The 24,337-nt window shown below is 46.3% G+C and overlaps 2 protein-coding genes and 1 long non-coding RNA gene across 6 annotated transcripts in view; 2 read left to right on the plus strand and 1 right to left on the minus strand.

The window, feature by feature from the left end:
• The first annotated feature begins 413 nt into the window (after positions 1–413).
• LOC121097674 lies at positions 414–4,492 on the plus strand. The gene is made up of 3 exons (XR_005831036.1): positions 414–727; positions 804–1,210; positions 1,905–4,492. It is a non-coding gene; the product is annotated as an uncharacterized LOC121097674 (long non-coding RNA).
• A 5,458-nt stretch (positions 4,493–9,950) lies between these two features.
• On the minus strand, positions 9,951–19,238 carry LOC121097542 (potassium voltage-gated channel subfamily C member 1-like). 4 transcript variants are annotated; one of them, XM_040614633.1, is made up of 5 exons: positions 18,725–19,238; positions 16,287–16,333; positions 14,611–14,835; positions 13,960–14,497; positions 9,951–13,355 (listed from the first exon to the last, which is right to left on the minus strand). In XM_040614633.1, the coding sequence occupies exons 4-5, from the start codon at positions 14,449–14,451 to the stop codon at positions 12,552–12,554; spliced, it is 1,296 nt and encodes a 431-aa protein (XP_040470567.1). In that variant the 5' UTR covers positions 14,452–14,497; positions 14,611–14,835; positions 16,287–16,333; positions 18,725–19,238; the 3' UTR covers positions 9,951–12,551. The 4 variants fall into 4 exon arrangements, with proteins under 4 accessions (XP_040470567.1, XP_040470570.1, XP_040470569.1 ...); XM_040614636.1 differs by lacking the exon at positions 14,611–14,835 and having other exon boundaries at positions 13,960–14,451; XM_040614635.1 differs by lacking the exon at positions 14,611–14,835.
• A 122-nt stretch (positions 19,239–19,360) lies between these two features.
• The window catches only part of LAS1L (LAS1 like ribosome biogenesis factor), a 28,546-nt gene continuing 23,569 nt past the window's right edge, over positions 19,361–24,337 (plus strand). The window contains exons 1-5 of the mRNA XM_040614233.1: positions 19,361–19,572; positions 20,181–20,306; positions 20,496–20,565; positions 21,695–21,776; positions 22,740–22,925. Coding sequence (XP_040470167.1) covers positions 19,376–19,572; positions 20,181–20,306; positions 20,496–20,565; positions 21,695–21,776; positions 22,740–22,925 — 661 coding nt within the window. The 5' untranslated portion in view covers positions 19,361–19,375. The remainder of the gene's footprint in view (positions 19,573–20,180; positions 20,307–20,495; positions 20,566–21,694; positions 21,777–22,739; positions 22,926–24,337) is intronic.

The following is a 24,337-nucleotide window of genomic DNA, read 5'->3' on the forward strand; positions in this document are numbered from 1 at the left end:
AAAAGCTTTCGAAACTCTGTCTTTGCTATTTGTAGAGCTTCACTGCCTTATAGGGTCTGAATCCCCTGGATTCACACTGGGGGCGGGCTGGGAATGCTGGCTTTTCCTCCTTCTGCGTGATTCTGGGAGGCCTGCAAATGATGTCATGGTACATTTTAGGCTACAATAACAGGAAATCATCAAATGTTTACACTGGCAGACTGGGTTGTGATGTGATTTTCCTCCTCTTCCTCTTCACCCCACCCACCCACCTCACCCCTGCCATTGACTTCCTTGATATGTCTGCTTCCTCTGATTAAAATACTACAAGGTGACAACACTGAAGGAGGCAAAAGGAAAGTGGGGGCGGGAGACAGAAAGGCATATTCTCAAAGGATGATTCCCCTTGTATCGCTGGCACGGCACAGGATTAGCACAGCGGCCCAGACGCGAGTCAGAGACTTGGCCTGCTGCAGTACTAGAGGATGGGCCTCTCCGAGCTGCAGGCATGAAAGCAAAACCCTCCCCTCCCTAGCACAGATGAGTCACAGGAGACATCTCCCTGGCACAGTTTTCCTTCTGAATTTCCCTGCCACACAGGCACATCTGAAAATATATGGCGTCAGCTGAGGGCCTCCCCTAGGAGGAGGAAGCTACACTTTCAGGGCTTGGGGCAGAGGAAGGGTGCAAGTGAACTTTACCTAAGCCTGTGCCACAGTTTGAGGCCAACATCAGCTTTCAGTCAGAGGTGAGTGAAGAAGGTGCTGGGGTCAGGCTGGGCTTCAGGCACTGCTTGGATAAGGGATGCACAGCATGTATGTTAGATGTTCTATCTTTTCCAGCTTGCTAACATGGAAGGAAGAAGGAGGAAGATGTAAGGAAGTATCCAGAAGACAAGGGACTCCAATGAGGAAAATCAGGAGCACTGCTGGACTATTTCGCTCTGGGGCAGTTCATGTTTCCTGGACTTTATCCTCCCAACTCATTGCTGCTGTGCAGGGCCAGCAGAGCTCACACGAGCAGCTCAGACCTGGGGGACGCTAAGGAGCAGCTAACTCTGGGCTGAGGTGGCTAACTCTAGAGCAGACATCAGGATTGCTGGAGCTGAAGGAGGATGCCTGAAGACACAGGTCATTTACTGCAATGTGGAAGAAAGCCTGAGATGAGAAAGATGGCAAATATTAGAGGAGTTTTCTGTAAATGAAGATGTGTAAAAGAAGCATACTTCAAGGTAAGCCAGGGTCTCTTATTTACACTCTGTCACAAGACAAGGTATCCAATGAAACTGAAAGGGCAATTCACTTTTAAAGATTATTTTTTTCTTAGCACAGTATGCAATTAATGTGATAACAGGATATCACTGAGACCACATCATTTCTCCCTGTTCAGGAGAGAACTGGACTTTTTACAGGTAAAAAGGTCCCTGGTGTATGACATACAGAAACAAAGACTGGAGCAGCAGGGTATACAATCAGGCTGATTTCTAACCTGTACCTTGCTAGACTGTATGCAAACTTACCCTGCTGCAAGGAAATGGTAGAGACCCACAGGAGCCCTGTCTCTGTTCCTTGAGCTCTCCTGACCCTTGGTTTTCCATGACACAGGAATTTCATGGCTTGCATATAAAGATCCTGGTGTGTGTTTAGCCATCCTTGTGGAGAAAGGTCTTTTCTGACACCTTTGGCAACTGTGATAGATTTGCAAGGAGTGGGCTTTCTGCTCTAAAATCCTTATTTTCTGTGTATGTTTTTTCAGTGTGTTGGCCATGAGGTCCTCTGACTACAGCCGCAAAGTAGTGGAAAGGGCATCTCCTGAAACCATACGAGCATCCTCTCCCTGCAACCCTCTGACAGGGCGTAACTGAGTGCCTCCCAGAAACAGGCCCTGGTAAGCTCACTCAGTGGGACATTTGCTTTCTCTTGCAGATAGGAAAGACATTGCATTCTGACTGAGGAACACATGACTCCAACACAGGAGACATCCACCTGCCTTCCTCTGTCCAGTGAGAGGGTTCACCATCTTGACCTGGGCCATGAACCATCCTCAGCCCAAATGATACTTCTTTGGAGCTGAAAAAATGCTGGATAACAAAGTGGTATATTTGTTTATCCTTGTTGAAACTCTAAGATGTCAACCAAGTCTCAGGCAGAAGTGATAGAAACCAAGGCAGAGAATGAGGTCACGCTTGTCCCAGCGGATGGAGGTAAATGGAGGCTTGTCTGATGCAACTGTGCACTTCCCTTTTCTGCTGCATCTCCCTGCTCCTTTCTTATCTTATCCTGCTAAGTCTAGACATGAATAGGGTAGGAAGGGAGACAGGAGCAAAAAAAATTATTTTATTTCTATTGCCTATTTCTCTCCATTCATGCAACACCAGCCACACTGACAGCTTTGAATCATGCCAAGAAATCTCCCAAATGGCAAGCAAAAAGCCCGAGACAGTCACTTTGCAAAACTCCTAGATGCAGGAAGCCTTTCTCAGAGCACAATGGCTCTGTTCAGCGCATGTAGAAACTGCAGATCTCCACTTCATAAAGTTCAAGAGCGGAAAGGCAGGAAAAAATTTTAGCAGAAAATACAGAGACACTTATACCTTGCATCTGTGCTGCAAGTGTAAAGTGCAAGTTGTAGCAGTTAGCGGAAGGAACAGGAACCACGAAGATGTGAGTTCACCTATTTAAGTTACTCAAATACTTCCCAGTAGTCAGTGACAAGCTGACACAAACTGCATTAAAGCCGCTGGTACTATGTCCTCAATGTTATTACCAAGGATGTTATTACCTGAGGCAGCTAATCAGGGCTGTGAGGGAAAGACCATCCCAGCTATGCTCACACATTCGTTATCCTCCAGCATGGGTCTATCCTAGTCCAGAATCAATTGGAAGCTTTTCCCCCAAACAGGTAGCTGGGCTCTTAAGCCCACTTAAACAGGTACTTCACTCCCAGACATGCTTAAAATCAAGCACAATGTCAAATGTGTTGCTGAATGATGCACATAGGCTTTCCACTCTTTAATAATCTCAAAGAAATATTGTAAGGGTTTACCCACTGGTAAGTTGTGTGGACTAATTAGCTCATCTTTAGGAAGCCCTTTAAGGATGAAGAGTCCTGCGCACTCTAATTACTATTATTAAATATACCTCTGAGGCAGCAATGTGAAAGAGAGAACTGTGCACTCTGTCACAAGGTTTTTAACAGACAGAAAGCCATAGCCTAAAACTACAACCTGATCTACACCATGAAACCACGCTGGCTGCCAGGAACCATGTGAATAGATACGTATATGATTCTTAACACTGCTAACACAGAGGGCACAGAGGGTCAGCTTTCTGTGAGGCTGGAATGAAGGAAGGATATTTGCTTCATATTTCGCTCCCTAATAAACGGTGGGATGGAGATTTGTTTCAGAGAAACCCAAGCAAGCAGTAGATTAAAGTCGACCTCACTAGATGATCCGTGCCTCCTTCTTAAATAGTCACAAATGTGGCCTCACTGGAGAATGACTTCTGCAGTTTGGCAGCCAGGAGACAGGGTGGCTGCAATTAATGCCTTTGGTGGGGAATTGTGAGAGAGAGTCCACTCCTCACCAGTTTTTCTCCAATGCTCCTCTGAAGGTAGGACTAGGCTGAAAGAAGGATACTCAAAGTGTTAGGTAGGAAGAATTTAGCCTTACCACCAGCAGTTGTTTTTCCAGGCACAACCTTTAGGCTGAAAACAGGTTTGTTCAACATGTGGTAGCATCAGAGTGGTTACAAGCTGCCTGGCCACAGTGAGTGGAGAGGCCCCCATACACACTCGCACACACACACACACACACACTCTCCCATCGTTCAGTCACCAAGGATTTTCCACCACTTCTTTGCAAACTTTGTGGATCTGAATTAAAAGCATTTCAGACAAGCACAACGACATCAAATCAAAATATGTCCAGGAGAACAGTGCTACAACTGCACAGAAACAAAGGCAGAAATACCTGGAAAGAGCACTACTTGCACTTCAGTGAGCAAAAGTTTAATAGTATGGCCATCTGAGAGTCAGGGTATCTCTTGAAGGTACTTTTCTTGCATCCTGAGAAACATCCAGATTTGGGCACTTTCATTCACTTCCCACACACGTCCAATGCATTTTGCTTTCTGTGAGTCAGAGCCTGGGGCTTCACCAGGCTCTGACTTCACCATCCGCAATTGAATTTCCCTCTGCTCCTGAGTCATTCTGCCCACAGACCAGCTGCACAGATGCCCTGTGCAGATGCAGGCTGAATGACTGTGGGAGTGTGCTGCACCAGACCCTAAAGTTTCCACATCCCAAGGGCCCAGGAAAGTCACTGCCCTCACTGGCAAACAAGCTCTCACCATGCTACCGGTGCTGGCAGCATTCAGGGTACCTGAGAACATGGCGTGTTCCTCTCTGTAAAGTGTCCTGAGCTGCATCAGTGGCCCCTCTCATCCATCTCATGGTGTCATGGTTTAACCCCAACTGGTAACCAAGTACCATGCAGCCACTCACTCACTCCTCCCTCACCCAGAGAAATGGGGAGGAGAGCTGGAAAGAAATGTAAAACTCATGGGTTGCGATAAAACAATTTAATACTTGAAATAAAATAAAACCAAAAGTACAATAACAATAATAATAACAATAACATTTTAGTGAAAAGGAGGGAGAGGAGAGAGGAATGAAATCCAAAGGGAAAGGAGGAAAGAAAACAAGTGATGGACAGTACAACAAGCCTCACCCCCTGCTCAGCAATGCCCAGCCAGTCCCCGAACAACAATTGGCAGCCCCCAGCAAACCACTCTGGTTTATATACTGAGCATGACACCCCATGGTATGGAATACCTCTCTCACCAGTTCAGGTCAGCTGTCCTGGCTGGGTCCCCTCTCAATTTCTTGTACTCCCTGGCCTGCTCGCTGGCAGGGCCTTGAGAAACTGAAAAGACCTTGACTTAGTATAAACATTACCCAGCAACAACCAAAACGCCAGTGTGTTATTCAACACTGTTCTCACACCAGAGCTAAAACACAGCACTGCATCATCTACTGAGAAGAAAACTAACAATATCCCAGCTGAAACCAGGACACATGGGTGCAGTAAGCCTGACAGCCTGTCACTTCTACAACCAGTATCCGCCTCTGTAGTAGGGGAAGAGAGAAGCAGTGGACAGGGTTTGGCCGTTCCTGTAATGAAACACTTAACAAAGAGATTTCTTGCATGGGGCTTACGGCTTGTTCATCCCAGCCTTGGGCAGGCTGGGTCCAATAACCACACAAGGTCCAAAGCACAGGGAGCACAGAGCTGTCACAAGCCCAAGGAGCACAGCAGCAAGCACATGCTTTGGAGTATTTGGAGACTCTATGGAGTTAGCATGGCTAAAATCACTGGAAATTCAGTGCATCGAGTGCAGACAATATTAATAGAACAGACTCAGAAGAGAAGGACTGGAGTACTGAATTTTTAACTGCTTCCAGGATATCACCAGCTGGGAAGCAAGTAGGAGTTAGTATCATCTAGCAGTGACCAATGGTCACTGTGAGCAGTCCTCCACCTCAGTTTGAGTCCTGCTCACCTCACAAGCTCTGCAACTGTGTCAGAAGACACAAGATCAAACTGCACCTGTTAATTTGCTGCCACTCTGTGGCAAAAGGAGTAGGGAGATGGAGCACGAAGCCGGCTGCAAATCATCGCAAGAAAAGGGTGTGGGACACAGCACACTTGGCTACTTTGGTCAGGCTCCCACTTGCAGTGGCAGCAAAGAACATCGCTTTGTGCAGTTATGCCTCAAAATCTCATTCGAGCAAGAAAACGGATAACCTGGATGGCTCATTTTGTCTTGCTGCAGAAGGCTTTATTCTTCCTCTCTCTGCTGCTCCTGATGAGTGGACTACACTAGTCTGAAACTGCTTGGCTGGGATGGGGAGCAGCCACAAAACACATTTCTTTGTGAAGAAACCTAACTTGGAAACCAAGCTCATGTGGAAGTGGCAAAGGGTGTGGGGGTCTAGCAGAGCCCTCATGGCCATGAATTTATTTATCATGCAGGGCATCAAAAACAGCTTGGTCCTTAACCCATTGTGAGAAAATTTGTGTTAAACATTTAATTTTTATGTGAAAGAAGAAAGTTTTGGAATACGGTAAGAAAACAAGCTTTGCAGGTGAATACGGCAACCTAGGGAGACAGTGGCTTCTAAGCACAAAGTGCACAGCATGGCTGGTTAAGAAAACCACCTACCTAAAAATCATGCCTGGGAGTCCAGTACAATCCATCTCCATGCCGTTGCTCTTATTGGCTCCTAGATCACCTGTGGCCTGAGACCTGACTCCCTGCTCGCATCCAAGCACTGCAAAAGAGATTGAAAGCTGATCAGGGCTGCAGTTTCCAACTCCTAGGCAGGGCCAAAGGAGCTGGCCACAGGCACGGATAAGCCTTTGTTGGTCTGTGCTGGAGCCATCAGGGAACTGTCCCACAAGCTGCTCTTATGGCGGGTAAAGCCAGCAGGCAGCTATGTATCCCCCTTGCCACCCACTAAATACAACTCCTTGCGGTGCTCCTTTTGCTTGGGAAATCTGCAGGTAAGAGGCTCCACAAGAGGGAGAGAAGCATGGTCTAGAGAGGGGAAGGAACTCTCGTATGCTTTGGCAAAGCTGCATTGCCAGGAACAGGCCCCTTTTCCCCATCACTTTTGTACTGTGTGAAGCAGTGCCGGCATTTCCCAGTGACAAGCAACTCCTCATCCTTCCACACTGGGGAGCACTGGGAACATGAAAGGAGGGGAAGCTGTATCTCTTCGGTCCTGATTCAGAGGTCTGCACAAGTCAGCAGCAATGGTCAGCATGTGCAAGGAAATTTTCTGCTGAGAAATCCTAAGCTGTTTTGCAGGACTGTGTTCTTTCTGCTGATATTTTCATGAAAGAAGTCAAAAGTGCTTTTTGTCATATGACTTAGTTTAAGGAAGTCCTCTGAGGAGCAGGGAGTTGGACTCAATGGTGCTTGTGGGTCCCTTCCAATTGGAGATATTCTATGGTTCTGTGAAAAGTGGTTTTTTTTTTCCTTTCTGATCAATAAAGGTAGAAGGATTTTGATGAGCTAGAAATGCCTCACGACACTTCCTTATTTTGGACATCTGTATTAATACCTTATTATTGTGTTTGCATGTTAAACACACAGACATTTTCTCTTGTTTTGCCTTTATTGCAATCAAGTGGTTTTACTGAATCAAAATGAGGCAGTTTGGTATTCTCAAAGAGTCTGTTTCACTCTGGATCTACCTGGTGATCACCGGACTGCGTGGTCCTGGTAACTGTCACTGGACATGGTCCTGATTTGCAGACTCACTTCTTATCACCACGGACTTGCAAGGTGCTGACCTCACTTGGTACTATGTAGCTGGGTCCTGGCTGACAAAGACCCTGCTCTGGCTGTTGTGGTTTTGTGCTTGGCTTCTGCCTCCCTGATAGCCATTTTTGACTTTTTATTCTGATTCAAAATAAAAGCACATTACCAACTGCTGAGACCCCTCTGGGGTGGGAATCCTCACAAATTCCACTTTCGCTGTACATGAAAGACTCTTACCTGAATCCCACAGAGTAGGTGATGCCATAGCAAAGAACGCCTTGCAACGCCCTGCACTCTGGTGACCAGGAAGCTGAAGGTTTTTGGGTCAGGGCAATGCACTGATGTAAAATGCCAGCCATTTCTCTGGCTTTCTGCCATGAATCCCAGCCTTCTCAGTGCTGAAATCTGCTGCAGGCTTTTTCATAGTCTGTTGCCAAAGCTCATATCCTCTCCCCTTTTTTCACAAAGAGCCTACCATGCCCTCTCCAAGGGCCGCGTGTCCATGGTCCAGCTATGAAAACAGCAATGGCACAGCAGTTGGGCTGACAGGAACAGCCTGTACTGGCAACACACCCCCACCCTGGTTTCTAGCTCCAGGACTCATCACTGGAGGCAAAGTTTGCTGAGGTAAACTGGCGGCAGATGAGCTTGTGCATTAGGGATTATTTCATCCCTGTGCTTACCTTCACCTGGGAGCGTGACCTTTTCCCCCTGTCTCACCGGGCTGCCACAGCACAGCGGGGCTCCGGTGCCACACTGCAGCCCGGTGCTCTTGGGACAGGATGCGCGTCGTGCCAGCAGCTCTGGGTGCAGGTGGCTGCAGGGGACCAGGGCACCCTGGGCTAGGCACAGCTGGCCCAGGCAGGCCCCAGCAGGGCAGCTGGGCCGTCAGCTGGGTGGGTGGTGTGATAGGCAGAAGAGTCAGGAGTGAAGGGGTGGCGTTAAGCCCAGAAAAAATGGGGAGGGGAAAGCGTAAGGGCTCTTTCTGAAATCTGTGCAGGCTTTTCCTGCTCGCTCCCGAGCCCCGGATGTGCAGATAAAGAAAGGGCTTTGTGCATTGTCTGGGTGCCAGGTTGCAGAGTGATTGTGTCTTAAAATGTAGTGAGGAAATCACTAACACTAAATCTGGCTCTCTGAGCTCATCTGCAAATCAGTTCTGTGCACACCTGCCTGCAATAAGGAACGTGCCCAAAGCCTCCCACAGTTTAAGTATGGGGGAAGAAGAGATCTGTTAAGGGGGCAGTGTAGTGTAGCATAGCGTAGTGTAAGCAGCTTGGTGGGGTGTGAACTGGCTGCAAAGGTGCTTTGCTGCACATAGGCACATTCCAGGGTCAGAACTTGGGTTGATAAGTGACTGTATATAACCAGCACTTATGTACGTAATGAAGGATCTCACATGGAGTCTGTGCCTTCATATGCCACAGGAAAGTGCTGGTGATGCAATACTTGATTGCAATAAAGGGCAAAGCAAGAGAAAACACCTATATGTGTTTAACATGCAAACACAATAATAAGGTGTTAATACAGATGTAACGTCCAAAAAGTAAGAAAGATGTAATGAGGCATTATAAAGGCTCATCAAAATCCTTCCACCTTTATTGATTTATTGGCTTAATTTTGGGTTTTATTTCTCACTATCTGAATCTATTTTAATTGGCAGTAATTTCTTTCCCCAGGTTGAATCTGGTTTGCCAGTAACAGTAATAGGTAAGTGATCTCCCTGTCTTTATCTCTACCAACAAGCTTCTCCATCTTATTTTCTCTCCCCATCCCACTGAGGAGAGTAAGGAACCAGCTGTGTGGGCACTGGCTACTGGTCAGGGTTCAGTCACCGCAGTAATGTGCATCATGCACCAGTCTCACACGGGCTATACAGCACGTGGTGAAATTGCCTGCAGTGTGCTTAGCTGTGTGCTGTTAGCAATTAGTAACATGGAAGAAATGTGTCCTGCCTGCCTGCTCTACACAAGCAGAAGAACTTGGCCAGGATCATGTGACTTCTCAGGCTGTCCCTGTTTATGCCACTCTAGGGCATGGGGTGAGGTGGCTTTTCATGCACAAACCATAAAATGGTCTTGAGAGTAAGCTGGATCCTTGATTCACTGACCACATAGATCTGGATACCCCCAGGGTCCCAGACTGAGGATGCCTGAAGGCCCAAAGGAGCCTCGATTCAAGAGCAGGTGCCCTAGTTTTGACTACCAGTTTCACACAGATGACAGCAAAACCAGGGTAGTGCAGCCACTCCTCACTGCTGGAATGGAATTAGTCCTGCATCTGTACATATGCTCATGAATGCCACAGCTTGGACATGTGTCTAGTTTGGGATGAAAGCAGACAATAGGAGGTGCTGAACTTTGAAAACAGTAATGTAAGAAACCACTTTCTGATCGCGTTGAAGTGATCCAGCTGGCCTTGTGGCAGTGGGCTGGGCAAATGACAGGAGCATCTATCTTGGCAACACCTCTGTCTTGGGGCACCTTCTCTTTGCTTTGAGGCGTATGTGAAACACACCCTAAGGATTAGGGAAGTCGCAGGTACTTCAGAGTCTCGTGTAGGTCCTTCTGTCACCTACATCCTTCCATTTCAACAGTTACCTTCTGTTTTTTTTAACAAATGACAGCTAGAACTTAAATGGGGTTTTGAATACCACTGTTTTTATTTTCAGCCCCAAGACATCAGTCCTCCAAGCTTTCAAATCCCTAACCCTAGTGCGGAGATAGTTTTATGATTTTTATGTTATTACTGTACAGAAAGCTATTTTTCCACAGTATCTTCTGGTGACTGGACAAACCTCAGAGGCAATTCCGGCATGTAGCCAGGATAATAGATTTCTGTCTTTGGCACTTTGAAACTCAGCTGGATGATTATTCTCTGGAGTGAATTATATCATTCATTGCACTGTTCTCTAAGTTAAGTGTATTTTTTAAGTCATTGTTTTCCTAATATATATATAGCAATTTGACTCTCAGAAAATGAGACTCCCCAAGGACACCGTAACATCTACATTACTATGTTTAAGGAATTGAAATTCAGCTAAAGCCTGGCAACACTTCACAGATGATGATTTTCCATATACTGCTCTTTCACTGAACAACAGCTATTGATATAACCAATTCTGGTTGCCACAAACTCCATGCAGGTTTTTTGAGCTTGGAGTATGTATTCTTCCTCTGATAAATCCAGTGCTGAGTTCTCAGCAGGGTTAGATCCTTTGATCCAGAGGAACTACTGTTCCTCCATCATATCAATGTCAACTTAATGTTGCTGCTGTAACTGCTGGTTTTATGACAAACGGGAGTGGACACTAACGGATGTGACAGGAATGTACATTTGGATCTGAATGGAGCCATGTTACAGAGAGCAGTGCAACACCCTGTTCTGATGTTCACATCATACTTCCTGTGCAGAAACAGGGCTGCCACATGCCGTTAGAGAGCATCCTCTTCTGGGGGCAGAAGCGAAGGCTGTTCTCCTCAACTGCAGAAAATCTGTCTCCTGCGAAGCATCTGCTGAAAAAAAGGATGTACACCAGCAGAGCTGGCTGAACACAAAAATAACCATTGCAGCATTCTGAACCACCTCCTAACTTCACAGCCAGTAAGATGTAACTGTTCCAGTGGATTTGGCTTGGATTCTTAAATGGGGTCATGGCCTATGATTATATCATGGACCCTTTCCCAGACTGCCGAAAACTTGAGAACAGGCCTGATAAATCTCTGTTAAACTGCTGCAATTACTTTCCAAGAATTTCCAAGAATTTCCAAGAAGACTATACAGATCCACAGAAAACATATCACTACTTTGATCTAATTAAGACAAATCACTATGCACCAGCACGCATGGCTTTATCCTGTGCACTCCTCCACTCTGTGGATAGCAAAAGTGGGTGCAGGAGAACACCCACACCTTCCTTCCACTGCCAGGGTGTCTTCAACCTCTTGTGTGCTTTGTGCCTGAAATGTCTGCAGTGCTTTTCTCTCTCCCTCTTTACAAAAACTAATTCATTGTAATTGCACTAGAACAGAGTAAAATTACCTGTTGTTCCAATAAAACTAAAGCAGCCTTAAAATGCTATCCTGAACAGCAAAATTATAGTGACAGGCAAAACTTAATCAAAATCACAATTAAAATGCAGCCTTAATGAAATTTAAATACATAAATGTTACTGTATACAGAACTTTTTTACTTAGTAAACAAAATAATTTTAGCACATCGTCTTGCTATGTAAAAAATGGGATGTGGGTTTTTTTCATACCTCAACAATACTTGTTATTTCAAAATTCAACATAGGTAACAATTAAGACTACCCAGTTAAGAGATAAATACTCCTAGTTTATATCTCTGCCTTAAGGAAGTAAATGACATTAAAATTATATTGAGTACTGTAGATTATGTTCTTCCTTTTGAACAGCAAAACCCACACAGGTATTTTAGCTAACAGCTCAGTGACTTCATTACAGAAAAATCCAGAACTGTTGAAATATGTTGATCCACTGGAAGTGTCCAATGCAATGCTGATCTCCCTGAGGTCAAGAAGAATTGCCATTAACTTCAGCGGAACCAAAAAGGGTTTGCCGTCAGAGGGCTTCCTTGCTGCTACCCAAATGCCACAGCAATTCCTGTGAGCCTGCAAAGCAGGTTATCAAACAGTGCTGGCTCTCAGGACTGCAGATACCCAGTTCAGCCTGCTGCCTTCCTTACATATGTGTGAGGGCAGGCAAATCAGATGCAGTGTCTTGTTAAGGTAAAATGAGGAAACAGAACACTGTTAAAAAAAACCAAAAACAAACCACCCATGCTTCCTCCCCACTGTCAGAGCAGGACCATGCACAAATCTTCTTTCCCAGCATGCAAAGTGTTATTATGGTCTGTCAGGTGATGGAATGCATAGCTAGCATCATGGGTTGTATGCCAGCTGAGGGAATATGCTGCGGCCCCAGGTCATGGAACTGAGCTATGTGGTGCACGTTCAGGCTATAATGCAGCATCACAGCCTGTCTCCGAAGAGCTAGATGAGAGAGAGAAACTGTGGCATGTAAAAGAGCATGGAACGAAGTACAATATGAGAAAGACCCACGGGATTTGACAGGTCTGATCAAGTACTGCAACCTGAGGCCTCACCAATGGTTTGAAATGTGCTAAGGCAGCAAGTAAATGGAGTAAGAACTACTTGCACTCCCTTCCCACAAAAGGGAAGGTTTATTGCTAAAAGCAAAGGGGAACGCAGGTTCTGAAGTGTTAAAGTTTCTTGCTCCTTTTCAGCTTCTGTTTGAAGATAGCAATGTCATAATAGCTTTTAAATTTCACCAGGAAAATGGGTATTGGGATGATAATAGTTAACATGCCGAACACTGCAGCTAAGGCTGCTGTCACTTGGCCAGCTGTGGTGAGAGGGATAATATCTCCGTAGCCCACTGTAGTGAGCGTGATCAAAGCCCACCAGAAGCAAACAAGAATGTCAGTGAAGTGCAGCTCCCCTGTGTAGGAGGGGTGGCTACCCAGCAACTCCCCATAGAAAAAGAGAGAGCCAAAGAAGAGGGTCTCAAAGGTCAGAATCATCAGCAGGATAAATATCTCTCTGAGGATAGACTTGAGGGTGTAGCACAGAACCCTGAGGATCAATGGCGTTTCTATCAGCTTGGATATCTTCAGGAGCTTGAGGAGATAGACAACGCGAACAAAGCCCAACCAAAGCCCCAGGCTTGGCATTCTCTGAATCTGCCCAGCCACAAAGAGTTCAATATAAACCGGGAAGAGAGAGATGAAGTCCACCATGTTCAGGGGATTTTGGAAGAACAATTTCTTGTCTGGGCAGAAACAAAATCGCACAGAGAGCTCAAAAGTAAACCAGAGGACACAGAAAAGCTCCAGATGAAGCAAGTAGGCAGGCTGGTGGTAATAGGGTTCACGGTCATTGTGGGAGACCTCAGAATAGCCAATAGAGGTGAAGTTAGCAGTAAAAAACTCAAATTGTGCCTTGGTCTCCTCACAGAATATGATGACAATTCCAACGATGAACAGCTGGGAAACTAAAGCCAAGCACTGCAGAGGGAGGAAAGGGCACAAATGCAATTAGTTCAACAAACATGTATCACATAACCTCATTGCCCCAAAACAAGCCCAGGATCACCTCCACAGGCACGGTACAGTCCCAGACTAATTTTCTCAAATCACCATCATTTTGTTTACATGGGGTGCATTTTCTCCTTCCAGGTTTGCAAAATAATAGAGAAGATTGGAATAAAATAAACAACACCTGAACTCCCATATTGGAGTTTGTAAGGAAGGGGAAATGTCTGACAGCTGGAGTAACACAGACAGACTCACACTGAGAGCCACTTTGGCACCAAATGTTGGCTCCAGAAATACCAGCAGCACAGAAAACGTCCTCTGCTGTCTCTAACTTGTTTGTTGCTCTGCACACCTGACATTTTAAAGAGGCACAGAGCATGCATTTTGTACATAGAACAAGAGCAGGAGAGAAGGAGGAGATATTTGTTAATGAGAAGACAGCATTTAATTTTCTTTTTTAATCTGGGATTCAAAGTGTACTTATCAAAGCTATGAACCCATTATCATTTTTCATGGATTCATTCCAGTAATCCCAAAGGACACAGGCTGTGTCCATCTCCACACATAGTATTACCTTAGCACTGAAAGAGGAAAAGGGTTTTTCAAAAACAGACCAAATCTTTGGCTGCCACCTGGTTCGCCAGCTGAAATCCCTTCTTTCTGTCTGGACTATGAGGCACTGATCATCAGTCTGTTCATTTTCATCCCAAATGTTAAACTCCTCTGGCTGCACCTCTTTGTTATTCAGCTTCAACCAGCAGCAGGATGCTAGCTGTGTCTCATTTATTTCCCAGAAAGCCAGCTCTTCTTCTAAGACTGACCTACAGATATCAATGGGACAGTGGAAATGTTTGGTCCTATAATAGTTCAACACGTAGCTGAAGATTTCAGCACTCCTATCAAAAAAGAACTCTTTGGTGGCGGGATCATAGTCGTAGATGCTTGGGGCATGGGGCTCTGTTAGGCTGCACAGCTTGGTTCCTGGGAAGGTCTGGAGGGTGCTGCTGTATGTCTCATATCTCACTCCCCCAATATTCAGGATGATTTTTTCCTTGGAGCCTTCCATCTGTGAGGGAGAAGGGAGGTGCAAGTTCTCATAGGCTCTTGTTTATCTTCAGTAAAAAAGAGAAGAACACAAATTAAAGGAAGTAAAGCAAAGCAAGTTTCAGAGCAGGAAGGTTTTCCAGGGTACCTCATTCCAGTGCTTTTAAAGCACATTTTATACCTGAAACCTGCATTTCCTGTAAGCAGGAAGGCACTTCTGCCATTCCCCATCATGTCCAGCGCCTGTTCCTAGACTCTGCTCCACGGCCATATTGTCTCAGCACTTTTCAGGAGATGCATCAAACAAAATGACAAACATCTGGTTTGCACTGCGATCCCTCTCAGCTTCTCCCCATGGAGACAGTGAACACAGTTCAGCATCTGTTCCACCACATTTGTTCATACACTGTAGATAATCATTGCAATAAACTCATTTGAGGTAAAGTTCTCATTCCCAAGACATTTCTTCCACTATCCCTCCCCTTGTCTATTTCTTTCATCTCCACCCCCAATTTCTTTCTCCACAGTTTCTTGCAGAGACCTTCAAGTGCCAAAGAGGTCATCAACAGCTTATCCTCCAAGCAAGTTTTTGAACATAATCTCCCATGTCTAGCCTAGCATAACAAGTTTCACGAGAGACCCTGCTGCCTGGTGGGAACATTTAGGCTGTCTGAATTATGCTTTTTCCTTGAGTCTTCCCTGTACAGAGTCCCACTGAGCCAAAGCACCTTTCCCTCTGCAGGAAGCTGCTCCTTACCTGGAATCCATAGGCAGGATTCCTGGGCTAGGTAGAAACATAGAACATTCCTGCATTTCCTTTAGGGCTGGCTGACATCTCAGAATAGCACCAGAACCTGCTGCCAAGGTCTCTGGCATGCTCAGTTGCTTATTTCCTGTAATACATCCTCTGGTTTGCTCCTCAAAATCCAACATACCTGGGAGAAACTGTAGCCCTGCTTTATGAACCTCATTCTAAGGAGGGAAACCAATGATCTCTGTAGCCTCAGGAGCACGCAGGAGAGGTGCAGAATAGGGGTAGGATGTTCTTGAGACAGTGACTAGGGCTGTCTTTCACCCACATATCCACTTCTGTCTGTATCCTTCTGTTTCTCCTCCTCCTTTCCTACACATTTCCATCCAACTGTCTCTTATGCCCTGCATTTCTAGTTCTGGCTTTTCTCTTCTTGTAACAGAGCAAGACTGTCTACTTTTCCTGTTTGGACTCTCTTACCCAGGGATGGCTGCTCAGTGTGCCAGGACCATGCACACAGAAACTCCAGCTGTCCCTCCGCTCTTTTTTGCAGAAAGTTCTGAGCATGGGTCACAGGTCACACTTCTGCAACAAACCTTGCTATCCAGGACCAGCAGGGAAACAAGCCCTGCGCAAGAGGAGACTCCCAGAAGTAAAGAACTACATAGAACACCTCATTCAGCTTTATCAGGAGAGGCTGGAAGCTGCAGCTTGGTCACACAACTGTGGCACAAGAGAATTACTGCCCGTCTGCTGTTCTTGCCAATCCCAGCATAAGTGAGGCTTGATGCAGCTTCGCCCTAAAACTTCCACTGACCAAAGAGAACAGGATTGAGCATAAGGACTTAAAGTGTGCAGGCATTGCTCAGTACTTGCTGCACTGGAATCCACACAGCACAATTCTAAGCAGGTTAGATTAATTCAGCACTTAGTAAATCTGGAGTTACATTACTGGCCTCTTTTGCCAAGCTCTCTGGAGAGCACACTGATTTTTGAGATCCCAGCTAAACTTGCCTTTATCTGCTTAGAACGCCAGATACCTCTTACTCAAAGATAACAATCACCATGTGAGAAATGAGCCGAGAAGTGTCGTTTCATATTCTTACCTTGGTGCTATTGCAGCAACTCTGCAACCAGAAGAAAGGAGAAGAGACTGGGAAGAACAGGGGAAAATTCAGTGAAAACAGGATGTTCGATGGCTGGTCTCCAAAGCTTAAGCCTCAGAGATGCCAGAAAACAAAACCAGCAAACAGCACTGAAAAGACGCAGAGGCCCCTCTGCCTTGTTCTCTGCCCTGTCAGCAGTCCCTCTCCCTACTCCAGGGGATAACAGTCAAACAAGAAGGCAACAACGTTTTGGCTACTCCGCCACCCACTGCTCTGCTAACAACCTCAAAGGGACATGGTGTTTGGGATGAGTGGAGCTCAAATGTCTTGGGACCAATTACAGATTAAACTATCAAGCCACAGAAAGGCAGACAAAGCATCGTTCTTTCTTGGCTGTGCCTTATTCAAGTTTGAGTTAGAAAATAATATATAAAAAACAGGAGCAAACAAACAAAAAAAACCCACGTGACCTCCCATCTTCTTGTCATGCTCTCTCCCTTTTCAGTTTAAAGGGCTTTTTCTTAATTTCTGAATGACCCAAAACTTAACCCTTCGCACCCACTGATTTTAAATGCTTTTTTTGTCATTGATTACTCCAGGAAGAAGGTTGGCACATAGATGCTAATCCCAGTCAAGAAGGGAATGCTGCCTGTGAAATTCCCTTTCAGCTGACATTCCTAGGTATCACCTCTGCTTACTTCAAACTCTCTGGAAAGAAAGCAGGAAAAGGAATTTCCTTATTCCCAGCAAGAGCAAGACTGTTCAGGAAGGCTCTGGGGGCTCCCTTTTCAGTTATACAAATAAAAAGCAGATTCACATTTCTTTAGAGGAAGTATCATCACAGTTCACTTGCTGGATTTTCCATTTTAATCCACTACCTACATTACCCTGACACACTGAAATTTATTTTCTTTCAAATAATAGGTTTTCCATTTAGACCTTTTACCTAGCTAACAGTCTGTTTCTTCGCTCCTCATTGGCACTTAACCTGCAGGTGCAAGTAACCCCACTCATCCTAACCATCCAGATTCCCAAGTATTACAGGGACACCACAGACAATCCTGGCAAATCACTGCCAATCTTGTGCGGGACATTCTGGGCAACAGGCCATCTTTGCCTATCACCTCCTGATTCTGTACTGAGCAACCTTGTAGCCAGACATCACAAGCAGAGCAACAGCGCAAGCATAATTCCCCTTACACCCAGACTCGAAAAGGACAAGAAACATGTGAAATCTCTGCTGTTTCAGTCCTTGCGCCTTTCCATCTCCGTAACAGACATCAAATGGTTCACATCTTTCTCCCTCAGAGAGTACAAATGAAAAATACTTTTAATTTCTGATGTCTCTGAGGTTCTGGAAGCAGGTGATCTGATCAAGCTTGATGTATCCTATCTGTTCCACAGCACTGCAGTATTGGTCTTTTACAACCTTTGCACTGCAGTTGATTTCTGAAACCCAGAAATAATCTGGCAAGCAAAATGACACATGGTGTTCCTATGCTCTGAATAAGACCTTTTGATTGCAGTAAACAGCTTGTCCTTTCAGAACATTTTTTAAGCAGATGAAAAGTGCAACTCAATTTCCAGAGAACAGGGCTCTATTCCAAGTTTTCTCCCTGCCTCATATCTTCTGAGAATTCACTTTCACAGCATGAGGCACTGCAGGAGTTTGGCAAGGAATGTCAAATCTGTTCCCTCAACCTCACACTTCTTTTGAGTAACGAAACTCTTGTTTCGATTTGGCCTACATTTATTCACACCAAAGAACAAAAGTGGACTTTTCGGGGGGGGGGGGGGGGGGGGGGGGGGGGCGGAGTGGGGAGGAGATTTGAGCTGTAATAAACTGAGGCATTTTTCGAAGATAGTATTTTAACAGACCTCATTCGGTGTTTCTTTCCCATGGTATTTGGTATTTCATAAATGTTCTGTACAGGGCTTTTCTCTTGTTTGCGCATACTCAGGTACACATGCGTATGTACTCGGGCATACTCACATTAGTCTACATTGGGGGGTGTGTGCGTGTGTGTGCTTCGTTAACTGCATTTGTGCTAGAATACACTAGTAGGAGTTTAAACTTCCCAGTGTAAGCATTTCTTTAGAGAACACTCATAAAAAAACTGGTGAGGATTATTAACAGTTTTGCAAACAAAATCTTGCTTCAGAACATTGGACATACTGAACAAAAAAGCATGAGCTATCCTTGGGGAAAGAAGCTACTCTTTCAGTGCTGGAGATAGCACCAGAACCGACAGGCTTGGCTACTAGCAAAACCGGTGCAAGCAGCTTCTGTGGACTTCCACCTCCAGGGCTTTTTTCCCATCCTATATTTCAGTTCTACCTCTGCTGATGTCTAACACAAGTGTATTCCTGGGATTATGCAAACAGATCAGTGAAAAAATGTCTAAAAAAAAAACTTCAAAAGATAAGCGGTTTATCACCTGGATCAGTCCTTGATTCAGCCTGCTGCAAAAACCTGTAAAATGATGCAACTGTACAAAAGGGCAGGTAAAGTCTCCTGCAAGCACGGGTACGTGCAGCCAGGCTGGAAGCTCGGGGACCCTGAAAGCTCCGCGCTGCTTTAGCCGGGCCAGCTGCCGCCTCCCTTCAGGCCGCGGCGGCCCCCACCCCAGTCAGCTCCGGCAGACACAGCGCGAAGCCCGGCGCTGTCCGCTACCACCGGGACCGTGTTCCACGTCCCACCGGGCGCAGCGCTGCCTGCCCCGAAATCCTCCGGCCGCCCCTCCTCACACCGCTCCCCTGAGGCCAGCCCGACACCCCTCACCGTCCCTCCGCTCCCCACAGCCACGCAGGGGAAGAACGCGCCCGTTCGGCGCCGGCCTCAGCAGCCCACGGGCCGCAGGCCCTGCAGGGAGCCGCTACAGGAGACCCCCTACACTTGGGAGCGAGTCCTACATCGCCCGCACGAGCCTAGCGTCCCCGCGGGCTCCAAGCCCCCTGCGGGCCCCGTCGCCAAGTGCCGCCCTCCCCACCCCTCCCTCCGCCCCGGAAGCGATCGCGGCGCGGGGCGGGGGAGTGGAATCGGGGAGCGGAAGCGGAAGCTGGGTGCGAGCGGGCGCAACCGCGGCGGCATGGCGGGTCGCGCAGGGCTGGCCTGCCGCCGCGGGCGGCCGGGCTCGTCCCCGGCCCGCAAGCGGCTCAAGCCGTTGCGCACGGTGGTGGCGTGGAGGGGCAGGGCGGAGTGGGACCAGGTGATGGTGGGGCTGTACTGCGGGGACAGCCGGCTGCAGCAGGAAGCGTTGGACCGGGTCTCGGCCTGGAAGAGTCGGTACGGGCCGCGCACCGCGGGCGGGGGGCCGCCGCCTCTCCGTCCCACGCTGCTCCCGGCGCTCCGTGGCTTGGGCCCGCTGGGCGCCCGGGACGCAGCCGCAGCCCCCTGGGTGCTGTGCGAGCAGACGGCCGGGGCCGGGCTCCCTCTGGCTGGCGCCTTGGCGCAGCAGCTTTGGGGCGCGCAGCTCAGTCCCGAAGCAGGCAAGACCGAGGGTAGTGGGGCAGGCAGAAGCCCTGTGTGGCCACAGCTTCGCAGGGTGGTTTTTGAAGGCAGGGTGCTGCAGTGAGCATATCCAGGGCCCCCAAATCACTTTACTCTGTGTTGCCACTGCTGCAGCAGCACACAAGACCAGTCTAGGTATGGCATCTTGTATTGCGTATGTGCTTGCCATGTCGGTAAGTATTCGTTTAACATGTGCTAAGGAGCCGCTGTGTAATCACTGTTCCAAATAAAACTCTGGTAAGAGCCTTTGATGCCGTCTTTCTACATACCATTTTTCAGGCTGTTATGTACCACAGAGCAGAAAAAGTAGCCAGAAAGTTACTCTTTTTGCAGGGGGAGTGTATTGTTGCGAGACTGCTCGCTTTTTCGTCCTTTATCTCTAGGTATGGTCCCAAAATGCCTCTTGCAGTGGATTGCACTGCTGAACTGATTCGTTGCAAGGTCCTGGATTCGTCTGGCAGATTGAAGTCTCATGAGCTCATCCTCTCATACGGGCTGGCTCTTGTAAGGTAGGGCTCTGAAGGCCTGTGTGGTGTGAGACAGAGAGACCCAGACAGATGGCATTATTCAGCTGTCTAATTTCACTTTGCATCTCTGGGACCACAGTCTTGTACAGCGTGTGGGGAATTTGTCTCTGGGGTCCCAAGTTGCTCAGCAGCTCTTGATAGTCATTTATCTTTTCTGTAACCTGCATGCAGGTTTGTCAACTTGATCACAGAAAGGAAACAGAAAATGGTCAGCATTCCTCTGAGACAATTAGCTAAAGAGGTAAATACTTAATAATAGTTACTTGATAACTTATTTCTATACAGAGAGCATGTGCGTTGTCTGTTAGCAACACTGGGCAGAGGGAGCTGGGATCGCTCTTTTGTAACCAAAACAATGGCTATAAATGCCAGTTCTTTCCAGCTGCAGAGTTTTAAAGAGGCTTGATGTAACTATGCCTAAAACTTTCTTCTTTGAAGTCAGATTAAGAGTAATAAAGGGTGATGATCATTAAAGTGTTCTGAATCGTGTGTGATCAGAAGTCTTGATTTACATGTAGATAGTCTTACTTGACATACACCACGCATTTTTGCTTCTAAGCTACTGAGGTATGGGGGGGAAAAAAGCTTAATCTGTGGTTTTTAAATTCTAGTCTCTGACAAGCAAGGTTATACATAAAAAGCACTTGATCACATTTGCAGGCATTTTCATCTTGTATCTCTTGCTTGAGGTACGTTTGCCCACTTCTGTGTGGAGGAGGGGAGGTTCAAGGTGTAGTTGTAGTAGCAGGATCAACTTGAGTCCTTTTATTGCGAGCTGCACTGAACATTGTATCTGGCTCTGAACAGCAGGTTTTGAAAGGGAAGAAGAGACAGTATTTGAGACTCACCTGTATATGCAGCCTTGTCTGGGGCCCCAGTGGGAGACTGATGAATTGATTTTTTTTTTCTGTGTTTCTAAGGAAGGTGGCGCTGCTTCTCACCTTTTAAAACTGATCAAGCTTAAAAATAGAGGTCTTGCATAGTTAAAGTTAACTGTCTGTAGGAAAGTGGCAGAAAACTGCATGCAACTTAGAGTGTGTGTGCTTTGAGTATTATTTATCATGATTTGTCAGTTTAATCTAACTGCTTTTCAGTATCTTGTCTAAAAAGGCATCTGTTTTGCAAGTAACGTTGAAGAGCATAAATTGTAAAATCCCAAGTTTGTACGGATACTAGGCCACCAGAGAAGTGAGATCAGAGAGGAGGAGATCTCAGCCCACCCTTGGAGGGTGGGGGACTGGGGTGCAGGAGTGGCCTGGAAGAGGCTGTTCCCACTCAGGTAGAGGTTCTCTGCAGCCTTGCAGGGCTGCATAGAGTTGTGGCATGATGCAGCAGGAGATGTGGTGTAACACCTGTACCTGTTCTTCCAGGTGGATATCCCCATCTGGGTTGTGGATCTCCGTCATGAGCTGACCCACGGAAAGTTGCCACGGCTGGCCCTGTGCCGCAAGGGTGAGTGCTGCTGGCGGGCGCCATTATGAGGGCCTAGCCTGAGGTGGGCTTGGGGTGGCAGTGCCAGTGCCGCAGGCCCTGAGCGAGCACCCCTCCCTCCATTTTGGGACACTACAGGGCAGGCAGTGGGCAGGAAGAGCTGTGGTGTGAGATATCGGGAGGGTTTGCCACTGCTCGCTGTGGATAGCTGAACTGTGTCCAGTGGCTCCAAATTGTGATGCATCACAGGGTAGGTGTTTACAGACTTTCTCCCTCCCCTGAAAAAAATAATGGAAACAATATTCGGCCCTCTTGCTTCTTTACGGCACAGGAAGGTCTTCTCAGGGAAAGAGGTAAGTGCTGTTCCTGGTGGCTCTGAGATACCTGAGACCTTTAAAAATCCCATTCAGGAAGAAATGCAGTAGGTACTGCAAGCCTGAGTGAATGACCAGCCCGTGGCATCTGAAGGGATTCCTGGGAATTTTGGGTTAAGCACTGAGGAACCAGTTAAATAACCTTCGGCAGGACCCTTAGGTTGAATTGAGTAGTGAAATAGTGATGGGAGAAAAGGGGTTTTCTTTTCATTCTATAGAATGTAGTCTCTGAACAAAAAATTATGTTATTGTTATAGACACTGTGTTGATCGTGGTGATATGAAAGAATTGACTCATTTTCTCATTAAGGGACCACTGCTGGGACTTAGTTTCTGCTTAAATTTGGTGTGGCTTGAGCAAGGTGCAGTGCTATAGCAGTGTCCAGTCCTTTCTGTGGCCAAAAAGACAGTGGGTGGGTATTACCAGTCCTGTGATACTGGGTTGTGGGTTTCTGTTGTTTTTTCATTAACGGACTTGTATGTGATTTCAAGGTTCCTAACTTGTTAACAGCATTTCTTTTCAGAATGCAACTTAGCAATGTGCCACCTATATTACTTTTTTTCAATAACAAAATGTCACTGAGATGATAATGTTTTCTGCTCTCCCTTAGGTTGTGATGTTGTGCTGGACTGGCTGCGAAAGACATATTGGAGCCGTCAGCTAGGCAATAACTTGTGTGAAGAAAGTGAGGACGAGGAGCAGCAAGGGGTGGAAGCAAGTACAGAGTTAGACAATGACGCATGGGAGATTCAAACCCCACAGCATGAGGCCTGTCAGAAACACAAGGAATTCCATGGTAGGTGTCCCTAGAATAATGGCACATACAGGGATTAGGTATGTCCCATGCTAGAGAGAACACTTTAAAAGTGTCATCTTCTAGCCCTGACAATGCATAAAGATATATCTTCAGCTCAAGTTTTGGGATTCCTCTTTGGACCTGAGTGGATTCTTGGGGTGTCTGACTTTTTTGGTATTAGCTGACTGAATTTGTATCGTAAAATCTTTTACTTCTGTTGAATATGCAGTATACTAATCAGTAGCAACAGTTATACTGGGATGGTTTAGGACCAAGTGTTGTAAAAATTAGTTGTAGTGTCTTGACAGCCACAGTTTTGGTATTGAGGCCATTACTGGCAAAGAATGCTGTGGTCCTTTTATAGCCCTCAAAACTCTGCAGATTCATAACTTGAGCAAGAACAGGATAAGGGCAGTTCAGCCAGTTTCAAAATACTTCACATGTGGACAGAAAAATTACTAGCTGCCAGTAGTATATAAAATAAAAAGTAATCACAGGTAACTCAACATGGGCATAATCTAAGATACAAAGTGCAAAACAATGGGAAAACTTTGGTAAACTGTGTTGGTGGTTGCTTTTCCATCACCAGGAGTTTTTGAACCCAAAATAGAGAACTTTACTCAAAGTCGATTTGTAGTTTGAATGACTTACTGGAGGAAGCAGGAGTTCAGATTAGGTGGCTGGTCTGTGAGTTTGAGGTATCAAACAGTACCTCCAACAGTAAAATGAGTTAGTCATAACTTTTTCAGACAAAACATGGCATGCTTATTGGGGAGTAACTCACCCAGCAGATTAGAGCAGCCCAATCCAAGGTCCAGAGAGTGTTTCAGCAGGAATGCTGAAGTGACCCTTACTGCTCCCTGGAAGGTTACACTGGGTGACTATGATGATCTTTCTGGCTTTAGGATCTATGAATTTGTTGCAAGTCTTCTAGATTCCTTTGTAACAGACGCATACATAGATACAGTAGCTGCAGTCCAGAAGCGTTAGCTAATTTGTTGTGCACTTTGATTTTAATACATAATTTATCAGAACAATCCAAACCTAGAGGCAGTACTGAAGTTTGGAACACAGCAGCACTTATCACTTTTCTTGTCAGAGTGTATGTGAGGGCTCCTGTCTGACTTCATGTTGGATGAGATACAAGCATGTGCTATTCCTCCTTCTCCCTGGTTAGCCCCTCACACAAAAATAAAAAAAAAAAGAAAAAAGAACAACACCCCGCCCCCAGCTACCAAAAGAGAGAACCACAGATCGATACAATAGATTCTGTGATTTATACGTCTAGAGTGATGGAATGGCAATGATGTATCAGTGCTACAGTTCAAATGCCTGTGAAGTTTAATCTAGCTGATACTGGGTGGTGGGCATTCTGATAGCAGGTGACAATCACACCTGAATGGTGAAGTATT

The sequence above is a fragment of the Falco naumanni genome, chromosome 14 (genome assembly GCF_017639655.2).
Source record: "Falco naumanni isolate bFalNau1 chromosome 14, bFalNau1.pat, whole genome shotgun sequence".
Taxonomy (NCBI): domain Eukaryota; kingdom Metazoa; phylum Chordata; class Aves; order Falconiformes; family Falconidae; genus Falco; species Falco naumanni.